Here is a 17,647-nt window from a genome sequence, read left to right on the forward strand (position 1 = left end):
CGTCACCTTCCAGGTGTCGGCCAGCACAGCTCGATTCGGAGTCTTAGTGGACATACCAGGTCGGGGTGTGTCACCTACACTATAAAATTTAATTTACCTATTGTTTAATTTTTATAAAATAATGTATCTACTATACAAAATAATGTACCTACAATATAATTTGCCTAATGATTAATTTTTATTAATATGGGTAAATTAATATATATATATATATATATATATATATATATATTTGTGTTAATAGTATTTATGATACAAGAAAGGTATATTTTCATATGGGTTTAATTGGTGATCATAATTAGGGTGAGTAATTATATTCATTGACAAGATTAGAGCTTTGTGACATAAGTTGTAAATATGTTGGAATAATTGGCTACATATTTGTCTACATGGTAGTCTATTCGAAATTTAGGTATTATTTGAATATTTAATATTAGATAGGATTTTGTTTGGAAAATAAAAGTTTCAAAAGCCTATCTCTAAAAAACCCTAGAAATTATTATATTACTTTAGTCTAAAGTAGGAGGGAAATTGGCACTATTCATGTGAATAGTGTTTTGGACCACATTTCAGTTTATTTACAATATTGCCACTCGAATGCTTTTACCCACTCTCTTTATTTACAAAAAATAGCCCTCAGGCTTCAGGCCCGATTTGTAGCCTTTGGGCTGCATCTCAGGTTTGACTCGGGGAGAAAGAGGGGATGGGGACATAAGGGCTGACAAATTGGAGAGAGGAGACAGCTGGGTGTGGCTGTGGCTGTGGCGAAAGGAGAGGAGGGGCACGGAGGGACTGACAGATTGGAGAGAGATGCGAGCTACGGGTGATCTTGATGCCGCGTGTTGATAATCGTGGCAAGGTAGGGGTGCGATGGTCGCTTTAGTCTGTAGGGTTTCGAACGGATTGGGTGGGTTAGGGAGACTTTCATTTTCCTTTCTTTTCTTTCTGTGAGCTGCAGAGGGACTCGGTGAGACCATGCCGTCAGGAGAGAGAGCAGGAGGGAGAGAGAGGGATTTGGTGACAGCCTCAGCTGATTGAAAGGGTGATGAGTCGTTTTCAAATCTTTTGTGCTTTAGGATTAGGATTACAAACTCTATTCATATCATGCAGCTTCAGATTCGAAATTGTGATTTTGGTCAGCAAACCCAGCTCAAGTCCTCTACAAATCAAACCTCACAAAGTAAAGCACTCCGATTCCCATTCATATCATGCTTCTGATGGATCTGGTTGTGGTCCCTGTGTATTTGCGCATCCATATAACTCTGATTTGTCCAACATGCTCATGGATTTTTCTGTATGATTTTGCAGGGCAAATTACTATATTGCCTATTTTCCTTTCAAATCCAACGGGTCGATGCAGGCTAGAGCTGGTATAGATTACAAATATTAGTTTTGCATACCACTGTAATTTTGATTGGTGAGATCGGCCTAATTTAAAAAAGAAAAAAAAAGAACAGCCATCTTTCATCTTTCAATTCAATAGTAAAGGCCCTCATTCAAATATGAGTTTTGCATAGCACTATAAACATTATATGTAGTTACAGAATTGCTGTTTTGATTGGTAGCTCTATTGATCTTTGTTAAGTTGATTTGAATTTATACTGAATTTACTTAATTTTTAGTACAATTATTTGCTTTCTGGTTTTTAATTTAAAGACTAGGAGTTTGAATGGTGTAGTGGAGGTTGAAGTTGTTTCCCACATTTTTGTTATGAATTCTCAATGTTTGATGAATTCGGGAAATCAATTTTGTTATCTCTTATGCAGTTATGATCGTATGAGTTGGAATTTAGATTTTCAAACACATGTAAACTGAAAAAATAAAATAGATTTCGGAATTCGAAGTTAGCCGACCGCACATGATGGGAAAAGGCTTAAGAAGAAGAAGAAGTTAGCTCTAAACTATAGAAGCATGGAAGTTTGTGTGGACCTTAGATTGTTTTGAAAAATAATTGATTGATTCAAGAAAGCAAAGACCTTGGAACCTTAACTGTCTCATTGTAATCCTTCACCAAGTTCTGGTAAATTATGTTCTATTTATTCCGTCATCTGAAACTGAATTGCATTTGGGTGTTTGTCTTTGATGCTATTTTTTGGATGTAGGTAACTAGATTCTTATTCTCTGGGAATTGTATTCGTTTGTTCAATCTCAATATTTTACCAATATTCTCACGATGTCCTTTGTTTTTAATCTATAATTTATTTTGTCCAATTCATGAAATTTCCTTCCTTTTTTTTGACGATTTAAATAAATAGGAGCAATTTAATTATCCGGTTTGGAGGGTTTTGATCTAATTGCAGTATTTATCTGTTATCTGTAGGTTTGTGAAGGTCTGTGAATAACAGTTGAAGAAAAAGTTGCAGTTTCGGAAATGACTGTCAGCAGTCAAGATGTGAAAAAGAAGGTTCCTTTTTCTTATTTTTGTTTCCAAGTTCTTCTTTTCTATTTTGTGGATAAAAAAAAGATCTTTCGGCAAACAGAATGGTGTTTTTTTTTATCAGATTTTGTTAATTAATTGGATTTTGTGTTTACCCTTTCGTTTCAGTCTTTTATTCATAAAATCTTCACCACAAAGGAGAAAGAAGGAAGCAGCTCTTCGGATTGCTCAGGTGAGTCTCTAATGGCTGACTGCAACTGAATATCCTTCTTCCTTTCTTCTTTATTTGAAACAGTGATAACGCAGTCAACTATGAGTAGATGTATAGCGGCCTGCTTCAGTGCTCACTTGGTAAAGTTTTTTTGTCACATAAAGGTGCTGGAGTTGGGGACTTTTTGGATCTTAAATCATTGGTTGCCTAACATTCTCTATATCGAAAGGCATCATTTTTGTTAGAACATTTTATATATTTTAGACAATGAATTTGAGTGCTGTGGACTATGTGTCAGTGAACAGGGAGTTACTAATTTTGTTATATGAGATTTGGTTAAATGTCTAATACACATAGTTGCTGAGGTTTGTTTACATTGGTGGTAAATTCTTGCTTTCTTCTCAATTTTGTTTTATTGTAATTCATCTTGGTTTATGGATCTTGCATTGCTTACGTGAAATGGTTATATTTCAATGTTTGTGAGATGTCGAATTGTGTGTTTGTGGCTTAGTGAGAGTTAGATTTAGATTGTGTAGAAAATGTGGGCTTCGGAGTGTAACCCAATTAGCAATTTGAAGTGATTTGAGGAGAAGTATTCTGAGCTGCAGTAGGACTCGATGAGACCATGCCGTCAGGAGAGAGAGCGAGCGAGCAGAGAGAGAAGAGGGAGGGAGGGAGAGAGATAGGGATTTGGTGAGAGGAAGAGAAAGGAGGGCTGTGACTTTTGACTCGGGGAGAGATGACTGTGCCTCTTGCTTCGGTAAGAGCATCGTTGGGGGAGGAGAGGGACTGACAGATTGGAGAGAGATGGGAGCTAGGGGTTTCGACTCAGTGAGATTGTGAGGGAGAGGGGGTTGGCAGAGACAGATGAGAGGGAGTTGGGCGTGGGAATTGCAGAGAGAGAAAGAGAACTCAGAAGATATTTGTTTTGTTGAGAGCTGACAAGAAAAGGGGAGAAACAATGACAAAGTGACAGAATCTGAGAATCTGAAGTATGATTAATGGGGTTTTTGTTAGGAATGTCGGTACTACATGATAGAGAATGCTCAAGGTAAAGTAGAAAATGGACACCAAGAATTTATGTGGTTCGGCAATTTATGCCTACGTCCACGAAACAAGGATCAATCTTCACTATATGAAAAAGATGAATACAACAAGAGTAGTCTTACCAAGCCAAAGACAAGACTTGATGGATACAAGAAAGTATAACACACACTTTCTATCACTCTAAACTTCACTCACACAATATGTAGTGGAACACTCACTCTCACTCTCACTCTTGGAATGGAACTAAACTTCACTCACACAATGTGTAGTGGAACACTCTCACTCTCACTCTTGGAGTGGAACTCTAGCTTTGGACTTGATCCTTTGCTACTCACTACTCTCTTGATTGGTTGGTTGATCCAAATGGTGTGGATGCCTTCTCCTTTTATAGGCATGAATGGAACCTTGAAGAAGCATGGAAACATCATGCTAGAGATATCTAGATAATTCCACTACCTTCCTAAGCTAGAATTATCTACACTAATCTTGTATGTTGGTGGAATCTTCACCATTCTTCTAGACTCTTCCACCAACTTGAACTTTGCTAGAATTCTCTAGCATGTGCATGGATCTTTCCATTTGCAACCAAGGAAGCTAGTACTCTCTAGCTTCTTCCATCAACTTGATAACATGCTAGAATTGTCTAGCATGCTCCGGCCACCTCACTTGCTTACTAGAATAATCTAGAACATTCATCATGGGCTGGACCATATACCAACAGTTTTAGCTTCTGGCACTTTCTTCCCTGCTTTCTAAACCCATTTTTCTCAGCACCCCTTCAAGCTCTGGAAGTGTTTGCACAAATTGGAGCTCAAAAGCGTCAGATTTTATGGAACAAATGGTCTCAGAGAAGCAGATTACACTGCGCAGTAGCAGCACAGGACCCGGTGGGCCTGGGTTTGGTATTGTTCATACCTCTGTTTCTTCAATTTTTTTAATTTCTTTTATATGCAATTTCTGTGCTTGCTGTTGAAATGAATATGGTGGTGGAAACTGTTGTTTTATATGAATTGGGTTTTTCACTATATTAATAAAGATCAAATCTTTGTGGTTCTTTGTTGTTTATCTCAACCTTGCTTCGCCTGCAGCCGCTTGAAGATGACGTGGTCCTGATAGTCGGTCACTTCCGCGACAGTTCCGAACAAAGGATTCGGTTCCCAAGCTCCAACGATTGTGTCTGTGGCAAAGAGAATTCAGGAAGAGTGGAAGATCCAAGAAGGATTTGCCAGGCGAGTTCTTTTGTTTTTTATTTTGAATTTCCTTTTAAATAACTGTTTTGAATTAATGGTAGTGAAGTTTTCCCATACTTAGCCTATTCATTTTTATCAAATATTTTGCATTATCAAATATTTTGCACCGACTATTTCATGATGCTGACTACACAACAACAACAACAACAAAGCCTTTTCCCACTAAGTGGGGTCGGCTATATGAATCCTAGAACGCCATTGTGCTCGGTTTTGTGTCATGTCCTCTGTTAGATCCAAAATCAAGTCTTTTCTTAGGGTCTCTTCCAAAGTTTTCCTAGGTCTACCTCTACCCCTTCGGCCCTGAACCTCTGTCCCGTAGTCACATTTTCGAACCGGAGCGTCAGTAGGCCTTTTTTGCACATGTCCAAACCTCGGATATCCTCATTCCCAATCTTATCCTTTCTCGTGTGCCCATACATCCCACGAAGCATCCTCATCTCCGCTACACTCATTTTGTGTACGTGTTGATGCTTCACCGCCCAACATTCTGTGCCATACAACATCGCTGGCCTTATTGCCGTCCTATAAAATTTTCCCTTGAGCTTCAGTGGCATTTCATGATGCTGACTGATGTAATTAATTTGGTTTTGTACTGAAAGTTGGAGTTGAGAATATATGGAATATAGTTGTTGGATTGGTGTTTGTACTATAGAAACTTAGGTGTGCTTACCCCCTTTTCATGGACATCCATGGTTACAATATTTGTTAGAGCTTATGAGACGCTGTTCAAGTCGGACCACTGGTGAATGCCACAACTTTTGTGCTTAAATGGATTCATCAAATCAATTTTGTCGTTAATTTTTGTTTTGAGTCCATTTTCCCTGCTGCTATTCTATTAGTATTTTAAGCTCAGTCGTTTAGGCATGACACATTTTCAGTGGGAAGTCATAAGCATAATTCAAATTTTTTTTAAATTAGACTCAAGATTTTTATGTGCATTATTCTTCCGTTTTACGAATTTAATTGGCTGCCTTAATGATGTTGTTGATGAATCTTCACAAAAGTCCATTTCTCTTTTAATCATTGACTTTTTTTTTTTTTTCTTCGTTGGCAGTCGAGGCAAAAGGTTCTTGCGATTTCAATCAAATGCAAACTGTGCAAGTATATATGTTGTATGCACATATGCATATAAATCAATATAATATATATACATGATTTCATGTGTTAAAGATTGTACTTGTTCTTAAATAAAGGATCTGCTGACAAATGTGTTTAACAATATGATCTTACAACTCATCTTTAAACTTTGTATAACTGAAATATTATTCATCAACTGTAACTTCCCCTGTTGCTATATGCTAATGACAGGCTATGAAGATTGTACTTATTCTGTTCGTAGATGCAAGGCTAGAAATTAAGTTTGTATGGGGTTAAATCAATTGATGAAAATTGTAAGATTTGGCGGTTTGGTAAATTGATTATAGTAATGTTGTTTGTGGTTTGGGTTCTCCTTTTGTTTTAGATAGATGGTGCTTGATTGTGGTTTAAGTTTTTTTTTTATTATTATATTCCCTGCACATTGCAAAATTCTGGTACTATTTGAGGATTTTGGTGTTGAAAGTCTAGGGTTTAGTGGAATGAAAAGAAGGGATGTCTGCGTTTCGGAAATGTGTTTTTAAGGAACCTTTAACTCCTAACTGCCATTTGGCATTCAATATATACTCTAATGCTTGCTGGGGTTTACCCCTTTGAGCATTTTATTACGTTTCTTCTTGCTCTCTGATTGAAAATTTTAAATGCTATAGGTGAATGCAAACGCTGCAAAATGGACGAAAGCCAGCATTTCGACTAGCTGCTGCAATACACAGGTGTGTTGAAAACTTTCCCAAATCCTCTGTGCTTACACAATTATACATGTGTGTATGTACAGCTTTATACATGCATCTGTGGAAATACATATGTTAGAGCCTGGTTTTTGTTTTAGATTTATATGCTGGTTGTTAGGTTCTAGCTATGTGAAGTTTATGTCTTTAATTTTAATTTTTTATGAAAGCAGCTCATGTTTGCTTACCCGGCGGTGGTTATTCTGATTTAGTGGTTAAAAATGGAAATTTCACTCGCAGTAAGGGATTAATTGAGGTTCATGCATACATCCGTGGTGTAAATTTGAGAGATGGAATAATATATGTGTGTAAAGTCCCTTCTTTTGGTTTTTTATTGCACTGTTTAGGTGGTGAATTGCACGGAAAGTGGGGGAAGAGAGGGGTACAATTTATTTAATTTGAGCAAAACAAAGGCATTTAAGCTTAAGTTGGTTAGTGATGATTAGAGTCAATAAGTCGCCATCTGTCTTTAACTGAAATCTGAATTCATTGAATGATGAATGAGGTTGTAGTGTGAGAGAAATTGAGAAAGTAAAGAAAAGATGGAAGATGAAGCTACAAATACATGACAAACAATAATGATAGATCAATTCATCTATGTTGGTTTATTAAACTTGGTCAAGCAAGCCTTTTGTTTTAATTGGGATATAGTTTGGTACTTTCATACTAATTTCCATAGTTTATAACAGTTAACCAACCAAAGGTGCTTTCTTTTCATTATTTTCCAATATATTTTAGCCAGTTGACAATCTTAAAAGATTTACTTAGACGCACAACAAATCTGTGTATTATACACATACCTGAGATATAATGCTATATATCTTTTTATAGTTGTCTCATATTATATAAAAAAAATTTAAGTGCATGAATTTGAAACTTTTTATTATTTCTAGAAAGAGAGACAATGCAATTGTGTTTTATTGTTAGAGAAAAAGATGTGTCAGCTTGGGTTTGACTGATTAATGGGATTTCACTCGATTAGACCAAATTGATTTGATGTTTTTCTATTTGAAGTTGAGGAGTCAGATTGGTGGGAAGCAATTCAGAGGCACGTCATCTTCTAACTGGGTCATTGTCTTCTTTCTTCACTTATGAGTTTTTCGGGTCGAAGGAGTCATCTGCTTCTTCTGGGATTTTTGGGTCCCTATTTGCGCCTTCTTCCAGCATCGTTTATTGGTAAGTTGTAAAACCTTTTGTAGACCTCATGTTCATTTCAGATTTTTGTATCAATCTTGGTATTATAATGGAATTGCAAATCAAGTATATCTTAGATTCTTACTTGCATACTCACTTTTCCACAACTATTATATTGTCTCTTGATTGGATGAATTTTCATAATTTCCTGGATCTACGGTTACAATGCTTTTTACAATTTCCTAGATCTATCCTTTTTGTCTGTGCATGACTATGTTGATTTCTTTTAAGGTTAAATGTGTCTTATTCAAGTCCCGCAGCAACGCGCGGACATTTTTTCTGGTATTAGCTAATGCAGATTGGATGAAACTTTGGAAGTTGACTATATATTAGTATGCGTTCAAATTCTGGATATCAAAATATAATTGTCTCCAGTAATACTAAATTTCGTTATCGTTATGGTGTATAGATCAAGTGGATTAATTAGCTACGTGGGGTGCTTCAGAGTGTAAGGCATGTGGATAACTTTTCAGTGGTCGAATAGTGTTCTTCAAAATGTTTTGATTAATTTTCTTGATTTTCTTGAAGTTCAGTTGCTAACTAGTATTTCTTTTTTTAAGGGATGATAGTGTTCTCATTCCCTTAATCTTATTAAAATAAAAACAGAAATACAAACAAGGGTGTGGTTGCAAATTTCTGCCTTCTTCTTGGATGAAAATGCATCTGCAAAACAATTAACACCTTAGGTTAAGGTCAAGAGGGTCACGCGCCCATGATGAATGGGGGGCCTTTGGTCGAAGAACTTCCGATGCTAAAGTTAGAATTTGAGGAAGAAAGTATATGGAGAAATTTAGAGAATTTCATAAGAGAATTAGATTTAGGTTGTTTGAGAAAATGAGGGGCTATATATAGGGGTGTGGCCGGCCCTATTAGGAAATTTGGGACCGGACACACATGGTTGATGTGTGGGATTGATTGCAAGATATTATGTGAAATAATATCTTGCAATTAATTTGGTAATTAATCAATTAATCCCAATTTGAAAAGAATAATTGGAAGTTACCTTGTGGGTGAGGATTTGATGAGGAGTGATGAGAGTTTTAAAAGAATACCATTTTGATCAACTTTGACCTCGAATGAGTTGTTATTGTTTGTTACATGTGTGGGAATCTTGATGTGCTTTAAGGTTAATTTTGTCTTTTTAACTCAAAAGTCCATGTGTCGTCTTCATATTTTTCTTGATTATTTTTTGTTCCACAAAGGGCAATACAAAGCCAAACCTTCTTGAGGAAAAAAAAGGTAAAACCAAAAATCAACCCCACATACAAAGAAAACATATAATGAAAATCATTTGAAACGATGGTTGGTAGAAGCAGAAAGATCACGAATATAAGCAGAAATTTCACATGAAAGAACGTTCACCATCAATATTATGCATCATAATTTGCATGAAAGTTACCTAAGGCATCAGCCACACATGCAATTGCTAGCTAGTACAGTAGTAGCTATATTACTCAAACTTTTATTTTATGTTTTTATTAATTATTAGGTGTACCAACAGTTATATGAATTTGGAACATTTGTCAACATTAAGACAGAGTATTTGGAGCTAATGAAGAATTTGGTGCAAAACCGAGTGCAGTAGTGTTCTAGGATTTATACAGTTAATAAGACTTTGTCGTTGTTGTTTGTTGTAAGAAAAAGAGTTTTATTAAATCAAGTGCTTGTTTAATAGCAAAAATATTAGAGACTACTGAAAAAACAAAAAGAGTATATACACTTGGCAGTCATATTCTTGTCGAGTTAATGTGCGATATTAATTTATAAGTACAACATCGGTTGTAAACTAATTTCATCATAATGGAAAACCTAACCTATTCAGTTCACTCTCTCTTCAGATCCGACTTTTCTTATAAATAATAAATAAAAAGGAAAACTGATGAAAATGACTTCAAAATTTTGAGGTTTAACGATAAGGACAAAATAAAGGGTAAAATGAACAGTACAATGATTGATTTTTTAATGTAAAATTGTGGTTTTTCGTTAAAATGAACAGTACCGGGAGTTTTCCGCTAAAAAGAAAAGAAGAAGAAAGGTACGATCTCATGAAATTGGTACAGGGTAGGCATGCATGGACTTGTAATACAAGTCAAGAAAAATATTAAAGGGGATCCTATCTTCTATAAGTAGCATGGTTATCGATAAGTAGTTCTACCTTCGCTGTTTCATTGGGTTTCCATCCCAAAAACTTAAAACTTCTATATTTCACACAATATTCTCTCCAAAATGCCGCCGGTAAGCCTTTTCATATATATATATATATGTTCTACTACTCTTGCATCTTGTTGCAGTTGTATACATTTTTTCTTTTAATCCAACTGAAACTAAAGGCGAGAAGGTTTTCTTAAATTAGCTGACATTAATTAAATGTATAAATTGATCATATTGTTTATACATCTTTTGTACAAATTGATGGTGCAGCAGATGAAGATCGTTGTGAAGGTGCCAATGCACTGTGACAAATGCAGAAGAAAGGCCATGAAGATTGCAGCTCGTGCACAGGGTATGTGCCTTTTGATATTGTCATGATTCAAATTTTCTTTCAACGATTTCATTGTTAATTATAGTTGGCATGGTTATTAAAGAGTATCATAATTAATGAAAGCAGGTGCTAGTAAAGTGTCGATAGAAGGAGCAAACAAAGATCTTGTGGAGGTGATCGGGGATGATGTAGACTCGGTTTGCTTGACAAGGTCATTGAGGAAAAAGTTCGGCTGTTCCTGCGACCTAGTCAAAGTTGAAGAAGTGAAGCCGGCAGTTAAAACTGTGGAAAAGCCAACTCCAGCTCCTTCAGCTCCTTCAGCAAGCTGTGCTCAAAACTGTTGCACTCCCCAGTTTCGTCCAATGTACTGTGAACTGGTTTGTGAATATCCAGAACCAACCACTTGCTCCATAATGTAATTGCGTAAGACATGAATTAGTTGAACTTGATTATGATCATTTTCATTTTCTCTTTTCCCTTGTAGATGCATGGATCTAAAGTTCATAAGAAATATTTTTATATCAATTGCTTCTCTCTTTGAAATTTTGTTTGTGTTTCTGCTTGTGCCTTTTTCATGTGTTTCCTAACCCATATGGAATTGCTCAGGTGCTACGAAACACTTCTGATCATAAGTGCTTTTATCAGAAACACTTTTATCACAAACATAACAAGTTTGTAATCCAAAGAGACCATCATTTATATGAGTTGCCTTTAATTATGTACTTGTACTGATCCATACTAATTTTCGACCAAGAAATGGGTGAAAGTAGGATTATATAGCAGCATGTGTGGATGCATGGTTAATCAGGGTGTCAACACACTTAAACTATCTCTATTTCTTGATTTCTCTGCAAAATGGGTCCTGTCCACCTAAGCTTTCTCCGCGTGTGGCTGGCTGTTAACCACAAGGTCGAAGTTTCAACCAATCTTCTAGGGGTGCGTTGCTTTTATTTTTCCATAAAAAATGAGTTATTCCATTGATGAAGCATCAAAAATACAATCTAGTCTGTTGTGGGTGTTGTCTAACTTTACGAGTGATATGGACTCGCTTGTTGCGGTGACTTTTGTGGGCTTGAGTATAGATCAGTGGTGGCTGAGCAGGCCATCCACTTTATTTAATGAATACGCAAGATTCTTTTTAAATTAAGAAATTGATCATTGGAGATGATGCACCCATATTATTGTTTTGTTTCATCATCAAACTAGGAAAAGAAAAAGGATAGGGAAGATCACAGAATTGAACTTTTTACTTGCCACATCAAATAGTGAATCATTGTAGTCTAAAACTGTCTAAGTGGTCTAGTGGTTGGAGACGAATTTTAGACACATATTCTACACGGCATATGTCCTGGGTTCGATTCTTGGAGCTGGGTGAATCACAAGATGGTGGCCAGGGGAGACTAAAATGCTTATATAAGTCTTCTTGGCCCCCGAAAGAGTAGAATATTGTGACAAAGCCACCGGCTAGTCATCTTTTTAAAAAATGAAATAAAACTATCGTTTCTCTAACATTTTTCTATTATAAAATAATAAACTTTTTTTTTTGAACCGGGTAAAAGTTTAAACTTAATTTCAAATTCGACTTTCAATTTGCGTAACATTGTTCTCCCTCTACGTACTTTGAAGGGAATTTATCGAAAGATGACCAAATTAATCTACACCATGTACTACTCTTGTAGCAATAGTTCAATCATGGCCATGTACTACTCCCCGGCAATTGTTCAATCATGCCCCCCCCCCCCCCCCCCCGGCGCGGAAATAGTTCAATCATGGCCATGCACTACTCTTGTGGTCTTCAATCATGGCCATGCACTAGTCTTGTGGTCTCCCCCCCTCCCTATGACCCCAACTCAATAACAAAATAGGGTGTAATTTCACCACAAGAGTAGAAATTATCCAGGGGATGATTTCGTTTTGCTTTTGATTTTGGGACTGAAGGTTTCATTGCGAAAAAACCATTGGAGGCAACTTAATTTTTATGTACATTACACATACGAAAACTTTTTACTTGCCACATCAAATAGTAAATCATTGTAGTCTAAAACTGTCTAGGTGGTTCAGTGGTTGGAGACGAATTCTAGACACGTATTCTACACGGCATATGTCCTGGGTTCGATTCCTGGAGCTAGATGAATCACAAGATGGTGGCCAGGGGAGACTAAAATGCTTATGTAAGTCTTCTCAGCCCCTGAAAGAGTAGAATGTTGTGGCAAAGCCACCGGCTGGTCATCTTTTAAAAAAATGAAATAAAACTATCATTTATCTAACATTTTTCTATTATAAAATAATTAACTTTTTTTTGAACCGGGTAAAAGCTTAAACTTAATTTCAAATTCGACTTTCAATTTGCGTGACATTGTTCTCCCTCTACATACTTTGAAAGGAATTCATCGAAAGATGGCCAAATTAATCTACACCATGTACTAGTTCAATTATAGCCATGTACTACTCTTGTGGCAATAGTTCAATCATGGCCATGTGCTACTCTTGTGGCCCCCCTCGGGCAATAGTTCAATCATGTCCCCCCCCTCCCAGGCAATTGAGGGTACAGGCGTACAGCTAGCACAATGGTGTCCCACCTCCCTCCCTTATATTTCCCACCCTCCATTTTTTTTATGTAATTATTTTAAATTGTTGATTAAATACTTTCTTTTTTTTGTCAAATACTTTGTTTTCAAAGATTAATTGATTTCTAAACATATATTTGGCACCTTTATTTTTCTTTAAATGCACTACAAATTCATATCATCTTTGAAAAATTTTCCTAAAGTACTACAGATTTGTATCATTTGAACTTGTATCTTATACCATCAAATTCATCAAAGTACTAACGATATAATTTGTGTATTCTTCTACTTCTATTTTTGCATTTTATCATTCTTTTATTATTCATACAATTATATTTTTTTAGGTGTAAATAGACATTTATTTACAAGATATATAATAAATTTACATAAATCCGCTTGGGCCCCGCCTAGCCGCCTAGGCACTAGACCCCTACCCGCCGCCCGACTAGTGTCTAACGATTTTTAGAACCTTGTTCTTATCAAAATGATTTTTGAAATTAAAAATCCATCAATTTGATCCCTAAAAATGGACCGCAAATCAATTCAATCATTTTGTTACATTTTCATTAAATTCTCTGTTAATATGCTTATGTGGCAAATGAGTGAGTCACATGGATACAATCATATGGTGCCACGTGGATTAATCATAAAACCAATTTTTGTACCTTATAAGGTGGGGATCCTACTTTTAACTCTAAAGTTAATATGTGCAAGTCATGAGCACCCTGCTTTTTAATGTTATATAGAATTGTCTGTAACTATTGAGCCCAAAGCTAAACATGACTTTGCATTTGACTCCAAACTACTGAACAACTCATATAAGCACTAAGTCTCGAATATCCCTAATCATGAGATGTATAATATTTGTCACAATAAATTGAGTGAGACCTATTTAAGATTAATATTTTGTTAGTGAATGCAAAGCCTGTTATAAATCTTAATTAAGTGATCTCTCTTTTTTTTTCGGTAGATTAATATAAAATATCGTTTGTAATACTTTGTGTAATAATCAATAAAAAAAATGGCGTAATTTAAAGGCTTGCACATATATATGATGGACTTGGATTGTCTGCCTTCCCCCATCTCATCCCCTCCTATTTTTATGGTTACGGTTAAGCCACGTCAACATTTTATATTGATTTTTTTATATAGAATTAATAAGACAAAAAGCAATAGAAATATAAAATGTTGACGTGGCTTAACCGTGACCACATAAATAGGAGGGTATGGGATGGGGAGGGCAGACAATCCATGTCCCTTTTTATTGACCTCTAAAGTACTCAAGTACAAGAAACAAAAATACCCAACAAAAATATAGAGTTTCCGTAGGGAAAACAATCTAGCCTTCTGTACAATGGTGCAGCAAAAGATAGTTATGAAGGTGCACTTGAGCTCTGAAAAACTCAGAACCAAGGCCTTGAAGATTGCTGCAGTCGCTAAAGGTATGCAAAATATATGCACCGATCTTTAAACTTATGGCCATCCTCATCCACCATCTAAAGGGATCTTTTAGTCCATAAAATATCTAAAAGCCATCTCCAGCAAGCAGGTTATAAGTAGGTGCACTTGAGCTCTGAAAAAACATGTGTTGTTCTTGTTTCAGCAGCTAATCTTTCAAGCACTAATGTATGGATTAATGTATAATATTTGAGATCCTATTTGTTTTTTATTGACTGATGCTTCAACATCATCCACCTAATTCATATCACACATCCATAAATACCTGAGAACGCTTATTCCTACCACCATTACGTTGTCACTTTCGTATGTTTTTTCATTGAGAAGAAAATGAAAGAGCATCACGAAAAACACTAACAATTTCAACTCTAAAACGTCACCTTATTCCTATAACCCACCTCAATCAACAACAAAGGAAGAAAAATAATTGATCCCTTCAAAGATGCTTTCGTGAAAGCTAAAAGATGTCCTACCCATCCAAATGAAAACGGGATGTTATTTTCAGTCCCATGTGATATCGGCACAGTGGAGGGCAAAAAGAAGAAATAAATGTTAGAAAGACAGCTACATCACAACCCAAAGATTAATTAAAGAAAAAATATCCAAAATGTATGTCAGATATTTTGAAATTATAAATACAAATCCAAAAACAAAAAAATAACAAACAAGAAAAAGTCTTGAACAATTGGCTATATGGGATAAATTTAATATGTTACTATAATTCTCATCCTCTTATGAATATCATCAGCAAACTCATATTTTTCACTCTTACGTAGAATACCATAAACCTCCTTTAGCACGCCCTCAGGGTCCTCTATCTTTATGGGTCTCTTAGAATCAGAGTCTTCCAGCACAGCAAAGACCTAGGAAAGAAATTATAATTTGAACACTATCAAGTTAAGCACGTTTGCAATCATACAGGTCAGATTTCTTTTTTAAAATAATCATTTCAAAATGCCTTTCTTCAAGGAGAGACAATTACAAAGAGAGAAAGAATAATACCTGTTTTTTATTAAGACGGTAGCAAAATTCGTTATAGAGTCGTCCTCCAAGCTTTTCATCTTTTATATCAACAAACACTAAAACTGGGCAGCTTGGTACATCAACAGAAGGTTTACCATCCAAATCATGTTTGAGCAATTCATCATGTATATACATCTCCTTCAAGAGAGGGACCTACAATTTGATCCGCAGTATTCGTATTGCATGTAAAACTAATTTTGGGGAACCAAATCTTGGCAAATATAAGAATCACCCTATTTAGTTCACTTCTTCATAAGGGGTAATCTTATATAAAAGAACTTGAAACAAATTCAAGGTACAGCAGCATCAAATACTCAGCATTAGTCTACTCCACGAAATTCAATATTATATGTATATATACAAAACCCATCAACGAAAAAGAGGGGTTTAGAAGAATACTCAATCTCACGAATCTGCTCCTCAGCTTCACAGACGCGTAGATGCCTTCAAAATAGAGACCCAAATCCTAGACTCAGAGAGAGAGAGAGAGAGAGAGAGAGAGAGAAATATTTAGAAATTTTTAGACAACAACTCTCACAGAAAGACAACAATGTTTTGGGACGACGACCCTCACAAAAAGAGAACATCGTTTGACGGCGAGAGAGCACAAAGCAAAACGAAAACGAAAGTTAAAACAAAGGAAGATGCAGTCAAACGAAGCGGGAAGCAACAGAGCAAATTTCTGAGAGAACACGAACCCATCACTGATATTAAAATTATTTTTGGGTAAATTGGGTACGAGTGAGGGTACTGACCTTCTCCGGGCATCTCGTGTTTGAAATTGGAAGAGTTTAAGATGCGATTTTGGTGGAAAATGGGCAGCGCTCACTAGAAGAAAAAAAGCTCATCCATCACGGTGAATGCTCGTAATAAATTGTAATCCACCACGGGTACTGTGCCCGTTAGTAATCTGGATGTGATAAAAAGTCTTAGTTTCTACCACAGGTTATGCCCGTTGTCAAACATAATGTAACCACGGATTGTGCCCGTGATAGATTGGAATTTAACATCACGTGTTACGACCGTTGTGAATTATTTATTGACCACGGTTAATGACCGTTATAAAAAAATTTCCACAAATAAAAAAAATATCTATTTAATAAATATATATTTAAATATTTATATACTAAATAACCAACAAAATTTCATATTTATTACAATATAATAAATTACAGAATAACCAAAACCGAAAAGGAAATCAATATGATAATTAGGAAAATTTATACTATTTATTAACATAAGGTTCTTTGTCAACCAAAATTGCAGAAAATTGTGGTAAGAATCACTTCACTTCAATTCAAATAGATTATGATTAAGAATAAATATGTAAAACACAAAATAAAATAAATGAAATGTAAAAGGAGGGAAACCGCACGTCTCCCTTCTTCTCCCCCTTTTCTCTCTGCCTTTATCTCCAAATACATAACTGCTCCACGTTTTCCTCGTCACAATAATGTCTCTTTTCCTGAACTCACGTATTTTGCAACCCAAACTGCTTCCATACTTTATAATGTTTAATTCCTTTTCGAACTCTACTGAAGTAAGAATTAATCTGCAAGTTTCAGTTTGTAAGACATAAAAAGTCCACCCATTGATGCACTTAAGTGGCTAACATTTCATGTAAAATTTAGATAACCCTATATTTGTTATTTGGTATAACTTATGATATATTGGATCGATGCATGCATACCGCCATGGTGATCCTTGATTGCAGCACAAGGAAGACACATACCCAGCACAAAGGAGGAGGCAAGCATGCCGCCATGGCGACCTCTGATTGCAGGTCGGCTTCTCCAGTCAATAGAGCCTTCCCATTTAGTGATGAGATTCTGTTCTTGCCCCTACAGTAACCATTACCAAAACTCATGAGGTTTAGGAAAAACCAGGCATGAGAGGAAATAAAGTGTAAGGGATGAAAGAAAAAAAAAGGATAAAGAAAGAAAGAGGAAACCACCATTTTCTATCTTGTGAGCCTTTTTTTTTCCCATTTGGCGATTCAATTTAATTTGGATCGGATCCCTGGTGCCATAGGATTTTGATTAGAAATAAAAAGGAGCGACTGGAGATTTAAAGAGTTTGTGAAATTTTCAAATCTCAAAGATGTTTGAAATTTCCCAAAAATTCGGTGTCTCGCCTTTTCTAAATATTTTTCATTATGTGTATGATTATACCACACATTATGTCCGTGGTTGATAACAAAAATGCGCTGTAGAAC

General features: G+C 35.8%; 3 protein-coding genes and 1 long non-coding RNA gene across 14 annotated transcripts in view; 2 read left to right on the forward strand and 2 right to left on the reverse strand.

Annotated features, from left to right (window-relative positions):
- The window catches only part of LOC126614996 (heavy metal-associated isoprenylated plant protein 47-like), a 32,846-nt gene extending 21,919 nt beyond the window's left edge, over positions 1 to 10,927 (forward strand). Inside the window, exons 1-3 of one of the 5 annotated variants that reach the window (XM_050282718.1) lie at positions 7,723 to 7,884; positions 10,324 to 10,405; positions 10,511 to 10,927. In XM_050282718.1, coding sequence (XP_050138675.1) covers positions 10,327 to 10,405; positions 10,511 to 10,803 — 372 coding nt within the window. In that variant the 5' untranslated portion in view covers positions 7,723 to 7,884; positions 10,324 to 10,326 and the 3' untranslated portion in view covers positions 10,804 to 10,927. Of the gene's footprint in view, positions 1 to 7,722; positions 7,885 to 8,325; positions 10,138 to 10,323; positions 10,406 to 10,510 lie in introns of those variants that run through there. The other 4 variants (XM_050282717.1, XM_050282715.1, XM_050282716.1 and 1 more) reach the window with 4 other exon arrangements.
- LOC126614990 (uncharacterized) overlaps positions 1 to 17,647 on the reverse strand; it is a 37,965-nt gene that overhangs the window by 15,633 nt on the left and 4,685 nt on the right. Inside the window, exons 3-6 of one of the 7 annotated variants that reach the window (XR_007620592.1) lie at positions 16,188 to 16,256; positions 15,832 to 15,898; positions 15,412 to 15,585; positions 15,198 to 15,272 (exon numbers count right to left, since the gene is read on the reverse strand). The exons of 4 other annotated variants lie outside the window; for them this stretch is intronic. The gene's annotated coding sequence lies outside the window, so the exon portion shown is untranslated. Of the gene's footprint in view, positions 1 to 14,974; positions 15,273 to 15,411; positions 15,586 to 15,831; positions 15,899 to 16,187; positions 16,257 to 17,647 lie in introns of those variants that run through there. 2 more of the 7 variants (XR_007620591.1, XR_007620594.1) reach the window with 2 other exon arrangements.
- Positions 665 to 17,647, forward strand: part of LOC126614988 (uncharacterized) — a 35,753-nt gene continuing 18,770 nt past the window's right edge. Inside the window, exons 1-7 of the mRNA XM_050282703.1 lie at positions 665 to 1,180; positions 1,309 to 1,370; positions 2,321 to 2,404; positions 2,546 to 2,609; positions 4,407 to 4,537; positions 4,724 to 4,864; positions 6,631 to 6,693. Coding sequence (XP_050138660.1) covers positions 2,372 to 2,404; positions 2,546 to 2,609; positions 4,407 to 4,537; positions 4,724 to 4,864; positions 6,631 to 6,693 — 432 coding nt within the window. The 5' untranslated portion in view covers positions 665 to 1,180; positions 1,309 to 1,370; positions 2,321 to 2,371. The remainder of the gene's footprint in view (positions 1,181 to 1,308; positions 1,371 to 2,320; positions 2,405 to 2,545; positions 2,610 to 4,406; positions 4,538 to 4,723; positions 4,865 to 6,630; positions 6,694 to 17,647) is intronic.
- LOC126615008 (uncharacterized) lies at positions 16,564 to 17,473 on the reverse strand. Its single transcript, XR_007620611.1, has 3 exons — positions 17,387 to 17,473; positions 17,165 to 17,273; positions 16,564 to 16,984 (listed from the first exon to the last, which is right to left on the reverse strand). It is a non-coding gene; the product is annotated as an uncharacterized LOC126615008 (long non-coding RNA).

The sequence above is a fragment of the Malus sylvestris genome, chromosome 3 (genome assembly GCF_916048215.2).
Source record: "Malus sylvestris chromosome 3, drMalSylv7.2, whole genome shotgun sequence".
In the NCBI taxonomy this organism is placed as follows: Eukaryota; Viridiplantae; Streptophyta; class Magnoliopsida; order Rosales; family Rosaceae; genus Malus; species Malus sylvestris.